At 43.1% G+C, this 13,991-nt stretch overlaps 1 protein-coding gene across 7 annotated transcripts in view; it reads right to left on the minus strand.

The window, feature by feature from the left end:
* UGT8 (UDP glycosyltransferase 8) overlaps window positions 1-4,334 on the minus strand; it is a 49,614-nt gene extending 45,280 nt beyond the window's left edge. For 2 of the 7 annotated variants that reach the window (XM_075037568.1, XM_075037600.1), the window contains exon 1: window positions 3,159-3,517. Coding sequence is in view for 1 of the 7 variants with exons in the window: in XM_075037563.1 (XP_074893664.1) it covers window positions 4,317-4,326 (10 nt within the window). In the remaining 6 variants the exon portion in view is untranslated. Of the gene's footprint in view, window positions 1-3,158; window positions 3,518-3,548; window positions 3,568-3,600; window positions 3,661-4,012; window positions 4,225-4,316 lie in introns of those variants that run through there. The other 5 variants (XM_075037563.1, XM_075037608.1, XM_075037576.1 and 2 more) reach the window with 5 other exon arrangements.
* Window positions 4,335-13,991: the final 9,657 nt, after the last annotated feature.

The raw sequence follows: 13,991 nt of genomic DNA on the forward strand, positions 1-13,991 counted from the left end.
TGATGAGGCTTACCGCAGTACCTTCTCACCCAATGTCTGCACATGTAGTAACACACCTACCACACAGAGGAAACTTGGATAAATTTGATTTTTTTCCAGTCCTGGAAATAAAACATATAGCTTGAAATCAACCAAGTCAACCTGTAGCAAATTGTATAGAGCAGAGAATTATGTCAGGTTCTCTCTTTTCCGCCCCCCCCCCCCCCCCCCAAACTGATTGGACCATGTTGTCATGATCCATAGCACCCCCGGCACTCATTCACTAACCCAACAGAGTTCCTCCACGTGAACCAAGTAACACAGTTCTCATTCCAAAGGATTGATTTGGATAACCACCTCTGAAGTGTTTTAGATATGATAAACATGGCATTGAAATTTCATGAACATGGTAGTTCTAACTACCTTCAATTTCTCTAAACAATAAGTAAAATAGCCAAGTTTATCACAGGGTACTAATCTGGACTTATGACAGAGTCCTGCCTTGATCGCAGGCCCAACCCAACCTGTAGCTGCAATGACTGCCAATGAACTACAACAGCTAGTAGCCATTCGCTAAGTTGAAGTTGCCACCATTATATAAAAACCAATACACTGCTTCGTTACCACTTCCTTCAGAGTCAGCTGCCCTCCACTCCACTCACACAGGCAAGGAGAGGACTCGGAGAGCTCAGGTGACACCACCCTGCGCAGAAAGAGGACGCAGGGATTGTCTCAGATGCCCTCTCCTCAAGCCCTAGTTAGTCCCACAGGTTTCTCCATCCAAATCCTGCTTCAGGACCACCCAACTGCTTAGAGTACTCTAAGAGTATAAAATGTAAGGGGCATTTACAAAGAACTCTAACATGATTCTCACCTTAGAGTCTATATAGTCAAGAGACACATACAACAAGAAGTAAACCATTTTTTTTCTCTCGCTTCCTGCAAGGACCTTCTGTTGACGTAAAATGTTGTGCAAAGATTAAAAACAATATGCAAGCACTTCAGGCCAAGTACTCATTTCCTTGTATTTCAACAAAAATATTTTCACAATAGCATGAAAGCCACCTGAAAGAGCGTAAGACTAACATGAACTGGTTAGTAGTTTTGAAAAAACAGTCACTGCAGTATCCAGTGTTCAGCCTGATCAATGACCGAAACAAAAGAAGAAAAACAAGGAAATGTGAAGTAAAGGTTAATTGCACACTACGTTGTGTTGGTGCTATAAAACCAGCTCAGCTAAAATATGTAAGTGACCTTGTGTGATAATTGCTTGGAAAAGCAGGCAGACAGCTTTGGATAGGAAATGTAACAAGGCAACTTTTAGAATAAGTGCCTACAAACAAGCGATATCACGTGAATTATTCCTAAAACTAAATCACCCAGTCACAACGTGAAAAGCAAAAATACTACTTTCAAGGTGTTTGCTTTGGGTCAGGGGGAGACCTTCAAGGATGTCTTCTATTAAAGTTACCCGCTGCTGTTCATCCCCAGGCAACTCTGATGAGCCTGCAGAACGGGCTGCGTATTTTTTAATGATTTCCCATTGTTCCATAATCACTACTAAAACGCATATGTAAACAAGTCATAAAAGACAAGATACCATTTAGTATCTCTTTAAATACCACAACTTTATTGACATATTCCCTTAAAAGTTTACGCTTAACCGTTTTCCTTCTTTTTAAACCACAGGGGAGGCACAGCAGCAATTACGCAACGCTCTTCCTTCAAAGGCAAGCCAGTTCTGATCGGAACTCGGTTAACGTCCACGCCGGAGACGCATCCCAGGCCGAATGCTCACCCCGAGGGTCCCCTCACGTTACGCCTTCAAGTTTGCGGCGGGGCAGTAAAACACCCGCCCGGCACCCAGGAGCAACCCTGGCTGCCCGCCTTACGTAACTGCGGGACGGCTGAGGTGACAGCCCCTCACGGCCGCGCCGAGGGGCCCGTAACCGCTCCCGTTAGTTACTGTAGATGGGGCAAAGCCAAACGCATGGCTGAACCCAGCCGAAGTCGGTGTCCGAAACACAGCGGCCCCCCCCCCCCCACCTCCCGCCCTCCATCCTCCGGGGCCGGGGCCCTGCGGCAGCGCCTTCCCCCCCCCCCCCCCCCCCCCCCCCCCCGATCACCAGGTAACGCGCGCGGCGGCCGCGCCAACGGTCGCCGCCAACGGTCGAGGCGCGCGCCCCGCCGCGGGCACACCCCCCCCCCCCTCACCACTCCCCCCCCCCCCCCTCCTTCTCGGCACGTACTGTCGCAGCTTCGCTTCATCCTCACAACTTCCCCGGAGCGCCTGCCCCGCCGCTGAGGAACAGCGCGAGTAAGTGTTCGCCTCAGCGCCGGCAGCGCTGCGGCCCCGGCCCCCTCCTCCCTCCTGCTCCTCCTCGTCGTCGTCCCTCACACCGCTCAACTTCCTCAAGGCGCAACGCGGGCACCTGCCGGGTGAGCCGGCAGCCTCCCGTCGCCTCTTCCCGCTGCGGCGGCGCCGGAGGGAGGGAGGGAGGGAGGGAGGGAGGCCGACCGGCCGGAGAGACCGTGCCACACAGGTGCCGTGCCCGGCGCGCAAAAAACCCTCTCCTAGGGGACGGTCGCGCTCCCTGCCGCCCTCAACACCCCCCCTCCCCACAGCAGCAGCCCAAGCTCACCTCAGGGTAAGGGCGGGTAGGGAGGTGGCCCTTTTTTCGCCCACAAATGACGCCCCTCAGCACCCCCGCAAGGACACGGCGCTCCTCCCGCCCCCGCTCCCAGGTCACACCGTCCCCTCCGCGCCGCTCCCCTTGCTCAGGGACACCGCATCGCCACGGCCTCCCGCTCCCCTGCGGTTTCTTTCCAGTCAGCCCGCGGCTCCCCCCGCCATCGCGCTCTCCTCCCCTCCAGACCCTCCGCCGCGGGGCGATGCAAGGTGCCCAAGGGCTTTCCCTTGCGTTACCGGAGGGAGGGAAGGATGAAGGCAAGAATGCAGGACTGAGGGGAGGGAAACGAAAAAAAAAAAAGCGGCAAGGTGAAACGAGAGCCTCCCTCCTCCTCGCCCACCTCCCCACCGGCGGCGCCCGGGCAGGGACCCTCCGCCCGCCGCACGCGTCGCCGCCTCAGAGGGGGACGCCGGAGCCGGGACCGCCTCGCCCTCCTCCCCGATCCCCCTCCCGCTGCCCCCCCCCGGGGGTATTGCCGAGCTCCCTCACCGCTCTCCCTTCAGGGCCGTTTCTCCGCGTCGCTGCTTCTGGTAACGAGCCGAAGACCGGAGCGAGCCGCGGCTCGGAGCTCCGCTTAGCCGCTCTTTTCCTTTAGTCGAGCGGGCGCGGGGGCTGCGCGGCTCCGTCCGGCCCGGCCTCAGGCCCTGCTCCCGCCGGAGCCCCTCCGCTGCGGCGCCGGGAGCGCCGGGCCCGCCTGTCCCCTCCGCCCAGGCTCTGCTGCACCTGCTAGCGGGGCTGGGCTGCCCCCTGCGGCGCGGGCCGAGGAGAGGAGAGGGCACCCTCGCTCCGTCCTCCCTCAACTTCTCATCACTTTCCTCTGCCCTCGCTCCGCTCCGCCGCGCTGCCGCCCCGGCAACCCACCGCCCGCCGGACGCATACACCGGGCGCTGCCGTCGACCCCCGCGGAGATGCTGACACCGGCTCCCCTCACCCCTTCCCCCTCGCCGGCGCGGAGAGCTGCCGTCCTGATCCCCGCCCCATGCAACTGCCCCGGCTCCTAGGACAGCGGGGAAGCTCCCGGCGGGGCAGGTCCCCTGTGCCCGCCTCTGGCGGGTGGGACCGGGGCCGCCCATCCGCCAATCAGTCCGGGCGCGGCGGCGGCGGCGAGACCGCGGGAGGCACCGCCGGGCCCGCCCGCGGCGGCGGCGGCAGGAAGGCCCTGCCTCCGCCGGGGCGGCCGAGGTGGGCCCCACCGCTGTCCTGTTTCCTCGGAGCTTCGCGGGCTCCTCTTACGCTCGCCGACAGCCGAGCATGCTGCCGTTCACGCGTTGAAGGGCGCGCTGCGAAGCGCGGGGGATTTACGAGGCACAAGCCGGCACTCCTGTGGGAATCTTAATCTCTACCTGTCGTAACCCTGAGGGGGTATTTCGACGGACCCGTGCTCTAACGTCGCTCCTCCTTTTTCGTTGCCAGCTGGCTTTGGTTAAAAACAAAACGCATAAGCGCTCAAAAATTCCTGAGCTTTTTCTTTCCCCGCACCACACCCCCTTCATTAGAGCTAAGGGCAGCTGCCTAACTGATCCCGGCTTCTGAAGTGATACAGGGTCCTTTATTTCCTCTTTCTGCAGGAAAGGGCGTTCAACTCCCTGCTCTTGTGGTCTCTGCTTGGGGAAGGCTGACTAAAAGGGATGATGAAGCTCCTGTTACCTCCTACCATCCATCATCCTGGCAAAGACCTGCCAGTAGCCTTCCGAGCCCTCACCTGACAAAGTTTAAGTACTAATGGTAATTCTCCAATTAGGGTTTTTTGTTTGGTTTGGGGTTGGTTTTTTTTTTTTTTTTGGGGGGGGGGGGTGCAGGGTGTGTTGGGTTTGGTTTTATGTTATTCACTTATTATATAATAAAGGTGTAATTTCACGGCTGCCAGACAACAAAGTTCTTTCAAAGAGCAAGATCTGTTCCCTTCCTGGCGCACGCTTTTCAAAATCCAAACTTTTCTCCTGCTTGCTTTAAGTTGTAAGTTCAAAAGTGTTTTATGGACCCACCAAGGTAAATGCTTCTTTCATTGAAATGTTTGCAATGAACTTTAAAGGAAAAAAAGTTTCAGACAGTCTTCCTGATTTGACAAATCAAGTTACTCCTTTAGTAAAAGTGAAGGTTTAAGTTTCATCAGACAAAGCAAGAAAGTTAATGAAATTTGAAGGGTAAGTAATGAAATGCCTGATAAGAAAACCAAACATAAACTTTAAATTTACCTCCACTCTAGTAAAGATGCCTTGCAAAAGAAGATGAAACTTTACTTTCATTCAAATTAATCCAGTTTGTTTGGGGCATAGAACTTCTCATGATAATAATTATAGAGCCTGTTAAAAGCTCTTCTGTTTCTCACCTATAAAACAAATTATTACAGTTTCTCAAATCTTGTGCGCCATTTGACATCTAGTTAACATTAAATCAGCTGTTAGGCCTTAGCAGGTGATGCTCAAATCCTGCAAGCTAATAGTGGCCTTTGGCTCTGAGGTAAGTTCTGAGCTTCTAAAAATGAGGTTCTGAAGTTAAATGTCCGAGAATCAAGCATACGGAACCACTATCATGTTGAAAGTTTTAGTCACTTCCAGGTAAAATAAATTTCAGACTGTAATGCCCATTGAAGACAATAGGTAATAGTTGAATAAATTCAGCTCCTCTGCATATCTAAACTACCTTCTTATTCCAGTAGTAACTGATTTGGTAAAATCCAAATAACACAGAACGATTCTTAGGTTAACAGTGGTCGTAAGTCTAGACTTGAACCAAGTGTGAATTTTGTTCCAATTTCCCTGAGATATGTTAGTATCTCCTGCATGTTTATGAGTATTCTTTTTGTTTCTTGAGTAGCAGCTTTAATAAAGCTGTTCTTGCCATGGAAGTAGCAATGCTGAAAAGTAGCAGGTGGTGCAATTACCTGCGGAATTTTATTAAAATTACTTACCAGACCTTGTAGAAATATTAAGGGTCTTTTCATGGAATGTTGTACTGAAAATGTATCACAGTGATGGCAGTATCTTGAATTTAATTAATGCATACTATTTAATGCTAACTGAGGAGAGAATGTTACCTCTAGGAGCTTTTTTATTCATCCGTGCACCTTCTACCTTTCCTGTCAGCAAGTCAGAGTTGCTTGATTGTATCAATGTTCTGCCTTCCCAGTTTCCTATCTTCAGCAGACCGGCATAGGTCAGATAAAACATTTTATCAAAAATTAACGTGTTCAGTGTTAATGATTTCCTCTTAGTATTGTACGTTTATTGTAACGTGACGTAGTGATCTTTCTTTGGTGCAAGTATTTCAACTCCGAGTACGTGGGCTTGTCCTGTCTTTGCCTGTTATGGTTACATGCTATTGCAAAGCAAAATTGTTTTTATTTCAAACTCCAGATATGCATATAGTTTTGTATTTCTTTCAAAGATGATCTTTTTTCATTTAAGGGAAGCACTGAAATATATGGTACCTTGTGTTGCAATAGCACCTCTTCTCAGAGAGACTGACTTTTGGATTGGAAGTGTATCTTCGAACCTGAACACTCAGTATAATCTCAGTTTACTGTTTTTTAGGCAGTTAACCCTGTAATGAATTTTTTTTCTTTGACTAGTCCAGGAAAAGCAGCTTCAAACAGTGACTGTAGTTGGATCTCTTTTCAATGCTTTCCTGGTATAGAAGACTCCAGATGTACTAAATGTTGATTCTCTTGCCTTCAATGTATGTTTTAAGTACAGAGATACAGTGCACTTTGGGGTGAAACCTTCTAAAGTTCCATATGACAATAATTTTTCAAAGTCATTGAAACCAGAATTAGTAACTTGTGTGATACAATTATTAATATGTAATACCAAGTTTCATCTTGTCACAGTTTAATATCTCTTGGAAATACCAGGCACTCCTGGAGACTCAAATTATGGAGTCTTGGCGGATAAAGTAGTATTTTACTCTGGAATATTGATGTCTTGTACATGATAGCCCCAATCTTTTATTGCCCAACTTGTTATTTTGATAAACAATATAGTGATGTTCATATACTTCTTTTATGATTAGAGATGCAAGTCAACTGTAGATTGTTTTCAGAATAAAAAGTGTGCATAATGCAAAGTATTTGGGGGTTCTGTGCACAACTGTTTGTTGTATTTGTTACTTGCTGCATACTTCTAGCAACCCAGCTGCAGAGACAGTAAATATAAGGTATTAATTAAGCTATTATTATAAATGTGAGGTATATAAGGTGTACAGCCCAATACTGCAACATGAAATTTTTGTTCTCCAGTAAATTCCAGAACGTAACACGGAAATTCTGTGTTGCAAAATTTTGGAATCTTGGAACTCCAAATTGTGATAAGGAAATCAGAGTCAAATAAAACAATGAAAATCACAAAGTGCTATAAATATGAAGCATTTTTAACTTTCATTAAAGTTTTACAGGGCTAATAAACACTTCGGAAGTGTTTTTGAATAACCTTCTATTGTTGTCCAAAGGAACACCTTCATACTATTTTTCAAGAGAGGAATTTATTTCATTTGCTTTTAAGTCGGACACCAATGTCATCACGCTTATTTTTACTAAGTGAGGAACAAGAAATACATCTTGACATGAAATGTTTCTTTGAGAGATTTAGAATTTGATTCTGTTGGGTTAAGCCAAGAGTGCAGCAGCTGCAGAGCAGTTTCCTGTTGCATTTTCTTCCCACTAGAGTTTTTATCATACTCATAAAGAAATATTAGAGTGTTAATTCCAGATTTCTGTTTCTTCAAATCTGGTTAATTGGACTGCACAATGTACATCAGTTAAATTGAAGATTATGTCTTTTGTGCTTTTCTCCTGATTTGCACTGGTCTGGTGGCAAAAGAGAGAGTAATTTCTTCAGTAGATTTCTGGATCATGATGATTCACATACAGGTCTTTAAGGGGGGGCGGGTCCTAGTGCTGTGATTGTTTTGACTATACATGCACATATTTCAAGAGTTTCAACAGAGCAAAGTAGAAGTATAATCTTCCTTGTAACTCATCTAAGATAGCGTTATCTAATTTTGCTTGTTAATTGGTATGACATCACAAGCAGCCAAACTAATTTATTTAAATAAGGTTTTTAGTTCTATTGCCTTACCAATTTGCCAGATGGAAATAATAATCTGAAATGTGTATTACCTAATCTAACTGCAGTGTTACTAGACAACCATTTCTTCTAGATCTGCTTGCTACATCTTGTGACCTTGTTCACAGATCCCCATAAACACAGTAAAGGTGTACAAAACTCTGCCTTTGCTGTAGGCAACTGTTGGCCTTATCATCTCACATAATTGACACTAACACAAAAGTGACATTTATTCTACCTATATAGGTGACTCTCATAAGTGTATATTACAGTTATGAATGGTGGTTCCCAACAGAAGATTACTGTGTGATTGCAGTATGTTTTGTCCATCTTGTAAGAGTGAAATGGTAATTTCTACTTAACTGATGTATGTTTGGGTAGCAGCAGAACTTGAGGCATCTCAATCAGTTTTTCTCATATAGGAGAAACCTGTGATTCACCTGCAGTTGTTGGCTCAGTGCAGCCTGCATGTTTACAAAACATAATGTTCTACAGCCTTGAGCAGAAATTTTAACAAAGGAAGAAGGAATTGTTTATGAACAAATTCAAGTGACATCTCATCACTTACTCCTTGTCTGGCAGTACTCTAATTTTCTGAGGAGGTTTTTGTCCTGAGTGTTTGTTGACCACAGGGTCAGAACACTTTCTTGTAGAAAAGTGTTAAAACCATTAATCCCACTTCACTGTGCTTTGTTATAAAGGACATACTGTGTTTAGAGAAGGTATAGGGAGAAGTGCTTAAAGTGTTTAAGGAGATTGAGCAGCTGCCCTATGAGTAGAGACTAAAGAAGCTGTGTGGAAAGGAAAAAGCTAAGGGAGGGTATGGTCAAGATTTGCAAAACTGTGAAAGGAGTAGAGACGATAGATACACACCTGTTACTCGCTAGATCCTGTAATCCAAGAACCAGGTGACACTAACTGCAGCAAGTATCAGATTAAGAGATGAAAGGAACCTCTTCTGGAAAAGTGGCTGGCCTTGGTTTTTTTTTCATTACCACAGGAATTTATGGAGGTAGGCTGTTTCAGCAGGTTCCGCCGAAAGGGAATAAGCAGCTTCGTGGGCACCAAGTCCATAAACAGTCACTGAAGGTAGGGGTTTACCCTGTAACTGTCCAAATACAGTAAGTGAACATCCTGGGTTAGTAATAGATGAATTAATTATACGAAGTGTTTGTGCTGTCTCTGAAGGGTAGTTTCTTTTCCTCCTGTCAGAAGTTCCACAGTGGCCTCGAGGAACCTTGTTCACCCATGTGGTATTTCTTATGTTGCAAACTCTCAACTGGAGAGCATACAAACTTGTGAAATGAGTTGGGGTTTAGTTTTGTACTGATTTAAACACAGTTTTGTATATGAAATTGTAGTTGGAAAACTAAAAACTCTTTTTGGTTTTCTTCTTGTTAGTAAATGGAGGTGAGTGTGTCTTTACAAAATTTGGCTCTGGAAGATTAAGCTATGTTTATGTCTGAGCATTTTAAAATCTTAAGGTAGTATAGCTGTTAGGTTGACATGTAATAAGTGGGTGAGAAGTGCTAGGTGTGGTGTAGATATTTGTTGATTGACTAGGGTTTTGTTTGTTACCTATTCTGGTGACTTTTCTTCACTTGTTTGTTTTATGTTTACCTATGATTCACTAAATTCAGTTCAAAACCTGTGCAACTCTCCGTATTGTTGCCATGTTCTAATACTACTATTATGACATTGCACACTCAGTCGCTTCTTGAATTGTGTAATAACCACTTCCCGATTGTGGATTTTAAAAGAAACATAGAAATAGCAAGATAGATCTTTGTGTTCCCATTTTGACAAAATTGCTTGTTTTAAACTCAATTTCAGAAGAAAAGTAGTTAATATTAAAAAATCTGCACGTGAAAAATCATGCACAAGGTTTTATTTATTATTATTGTTTCTATCCGTAAACTTCCCTTTTCAGTTATGCTGTTTTCTTTAATTCTTTGGGAGTTGAAATTAGAGCTGAAAATTGAAAAGCCATTGGTGTCATTCAGACGAAAGTTCAATGTAATTTGGTATTTTGCAGGTTTCTAAACCACAAGCAAATAATGCCATTTATAGCCGTCCTTATCCCTCTTAAAATAAGGGCTACAATTTTATCTCTCTAAGCTTGAGGAAGACAACATGTAGCAGATGTTGGCAATAGTCTTTTGTCATTTTGAACTATCAAAAGGTACTCGAAGTCTATTACCTGATGGGGCTTGCTTAATCTGTGTAGTTTGTTAGACACGAGGAAGCAATTACAAAATGCTACTACAATAAAGTCTCCTTTTAGAAGGAGAAAAGAAAGATCTTTTAAATACTTAGCAAAGCTTGGAGCTAGTACTAATTTTATACCCAACCACTGCAAGTTGCTTTTTCAGGACCAACTGACATTCTTCTGGTCCGCATTATCTACGTATTGTAGCAAGTACCGAGTTCAAAATCTGACTGCAGAGAGAGTAAATTAATCCAACAAGATGCCTGAATGTACTTTGTTTTTACATTTCTTTGATAAGTAACTTTAGTAAGTACTGATTAGGCTTGCAGATACAGTTATAGCTTAAATCTTACATGATGGTAAGCTGTGGTTTATGTAATTTTCCTGTATAAGCAGAAAAGGTTAGTACTGTATGACCATAAATAAGGTAATTAATAGTGCTTGGATACTCTACTAAAACATGTTGCTGTTTGAAAGAAAAAAAAAAGGGGGAGGGGGGGCAACAAATCAAACAAATTTATTGCTCCAGCAGTATTTTATTATATTTGGTTCTTGCAACACTTGTCATTAATAAGAGCACAGTCTTACCACACCTACTAAAAAAACCACCAAACCCAAAAAGCACTGTGCATCTTGTTTGTTCTCTTTACCTCATGTGAAAGGCAAGAGTAATGAATAGAGCTAACATGTAGAACCTCAATAGGGATTCAAGGAAGTAGTTAATTGAACTGAGATGTAGCTGGTCATTTGATACTGGGATAATTGACAGGGGTGTGGTATGGTGTGTGTGTGTGTGTGTGTGTGTTCAGTTTTCTGTTTTATAAATGGTTATTAAGAGACTATTCATAGCCTTAATTGTAGAGTGGCAAAAACTTGACAAACAAATAGTTATTCATCTCCTTTAAATGGAGTTCTGCATTTCCTCTCTGTCTCATACAGGTGGGTAGTTTTCTTCCTTCTTATTTCTTTCTTTCTTTTTTTTCCTGTTGTCAGAGGTAAGATAAGATGAATAGGCTATATTTGGCTCAGTGTTGTTATGTTTTTGTAGTCAAAGAAAACACTAAGCAGTAGTCTGAAAAACTTTGCTAAACAGTGCTTATGGGGTCTACTTAGTAAACTAATAATGACTGTAACCTTTTGTACCTTTTCCATTTGTCATAAAAGTACTCTGGTTTTAAGATGGGCTTGTTAAGTCTATGAAAGACATTGTAGGACTGAGTTCCGGCAATAATAGGATAACAGTCTCAGCCCAGGAGGTCCCTTTCAATCCTAAATTGCTGATTAGAGACTGATTAAGACCTGAGAGAGAAAAAAACAGGACAGGACTCTTCAGCCTTTTTAGGATATTTGCAAGGAGTACAGGGCACAGATCCTGAGTTCAAGCTCCAGTGCCAGGTGACTTATTTAATATAAATACACTGTCATATCTACAAAGCTAGGAGAGGTAGTGATTTCCAGCAACTGATATGAGACAAAATAACCCAACAGCATGATTAATCAAAACTCCTGAAGTAATAAAGTGTGGTCACTGATGCACGTCCACAGAGGATAGAGAGAATATGGTGTTTCAAGTGCCATGAGCATATCTCAAGAACTCTGCAGTACTTGGGTAAGTCAGTAACTTCTAGTATTAAATTCCGTGTGACAGCTGTGGGCCTTCACTAGCAATGCCTGTTAATCTTGTTATAACTCTTGCATTGGGTGTGATGGGAAGCATGCCAAACTCACTCTATGTACCTACCGCATACCAAGAAGTTGTTTCCCAATGTTTGGGTAGCCACCACCACATCCTCATGCCAGATATTGCAAACAAATTCCTCGCTTCTATATCTGTGTGTTTCGTTTTGCAAACATGATATACTCTTAGAATATCATACTGAAATCACCACCATCCACTACTTTAAAAATTGGAGCACATCTTTCGTGTTTCATTTGGAGAAGTAGTCTTTCCAGAAAGTTCCTCCTTTTTGTTCTTCGTTTTCTACAGCAATACGCATCTTCACAGAATTTCCTTGTCCCTATTTCATCTTTGTGCATTCCTGTACATCTTATGAACTGTTTGCCATCTTCCCTGCTTTTAAGCAGGGAAATAAATAAAAGCATTCTGTCAAGCTCTCTTCTGAATGCTGCAGAAGCCTTTTTTCACCTTGCACCAAATATCAGTCCCTCTTTCCTCATCACATCTACGTGCTCCAGGCATTATAGTGGGTATCACTTCTTCCACTCCCATCTAAGAAACGCGTCCATACTTGGCAATTCCACCATCAAAATCTGCTTTGGAGACCACAGCCATTCACAACTAAGGCTGTCTCTTTTTATAACTCCCCTTTTGGAATACGTGCTGTGTAATTTTACATTGCCCCTTCTGTACAAGTGGCTTTACAATTTCTTACAAATACAGTCTGTAATTATTAAAATATTAATTCTGTACTGCTTTATCTGTTTTTAAGAGTGTATTTGGTACCATTTCCTAAACTGTTAGGTTTTTCCCTGATCCTCTTCCACATATTTTATGCTGTCCCTGGGCTTAAAGCAACCAGAAGGCTTGTAGGCCTGAATGTATAGAATGATTCATTTAGGGCAGTGGATCTGCTTTGGAACAGAGAGCAAATTGAAAGTCCTTTTTTTCTTTCCAAACTGCTCTCATTAATTTAGTTTTCAGTGTGGCCGTCTTCTCTTATATTTAGGAAGCAAACTAAATACCAGGAGAAGGATGGGAAAGAAAATTCTAAGAAGATCAAGAATCCATTGCTCTCAAAACTAGAGAAAAGAATAGTCTTAACAAATTACAACTCTGACAAGCTACAAAGAGAATTGAAATGTTTAATTACATACCTAACATATCTATAGATACTACAAATCTGTTAGGTTGTTGGGGTTTTTTTCCGCACTGAGGGCATACTTAACATTTTTCTTTCAGGCCGAAGGTCTCAAATAAGTAATCATATGTCTATTTCTCCGTGGGTTTTTTAATGAATATACCATGCACTAACTTTGAACTTATTTCATGCATTTAATAGCCTTGATGTAATTCTGAACAGCATAGCGTTAAAAGGCTGTATTAAAATAAAAGTATTTAAAAGAACAAGGAAATTATTTTTAGACAAGCAGAATGTATGTATCACTGATGCTGATATTCTATACAAACTAACTCTAGAAAATTGGTTTTAAAAAGTTGCAGAAAATAACTAATATTTTGCATTGTTGAAATGGTATCCCTCCTTTTCAAATAAGCATTTTGTATGCTTTTATTTTCCAGGTATCTTTTCTTCCTTTCTCCTCCTGGAGGGGATATTTGTCTTGCATTAATCCTCTCAGTTTATTTTCTTTGCATTGTCTTTCCATTAATGCATTCTCAAATGTAGTTGTGTGGATATGGAACTATTTAGCTTGTATTTTGCTTGTATCTATAACCTATGGAGAATTTCATTAATCACTTTTAATAAGCATGACTCTACATCTCCTACACTGATTAATACTTAAAGTTTTCTTGAAATTGCAGATGCTTTCGTATAACTTTACAGTTAAACATTGTTGTAATCACATAATCAAGAATCCCAGCCCGATGCTGTGGCTAAGCTATCTTAGTTTTCTTTTTGGTAAACCTGCTAGAATAACGCAGTTAATATCTTCTTTTTTCTTCTAAAGAAGTCACAAGCATACATTTTCTGTTCCTTTCTTAGAGAACAAGATGAACTAGACATATTAATCTGAATGCGGTGAAGGCTTAAATTTTAAATCTGAAGCCCTTTAAGACCTAGAACCTAGATCTGAGCTCTATTTTGTTTTGCTTGAAATGAAATGAGAAACAAGAGAAGAATTTATTTTCTACCCAACACTGACAACTCTGCTTAGAAACAGTCAATTATTATGTAACCCCATCTGTGCTTATGAAGTACCAGGGAAACCGAAATTGGACAGGAATCGTTGCATGACTAGATAATTGCTGACAGAGGTGTGTTGGCCCTAACTTGTGAAGGAGGGGAGAGCAGACGCACCATTTCTCAGTAGAGAAATCTTCTAGCTCCTCTGCAATCCTGTGTTGATGCT

This window comes from Buteo buteo, chromosome 1 (genome assembly GCF_964188355.1).
Source record: "Buteo buteo chromosome 1, bButBut1.hap1.1, whole genome shotgun sequence".
NCBI lineage: Eukaryota > Metazoa > Chordata > Aves > Accipitriformes > Accipitridae > Buteo > Buteo buteo.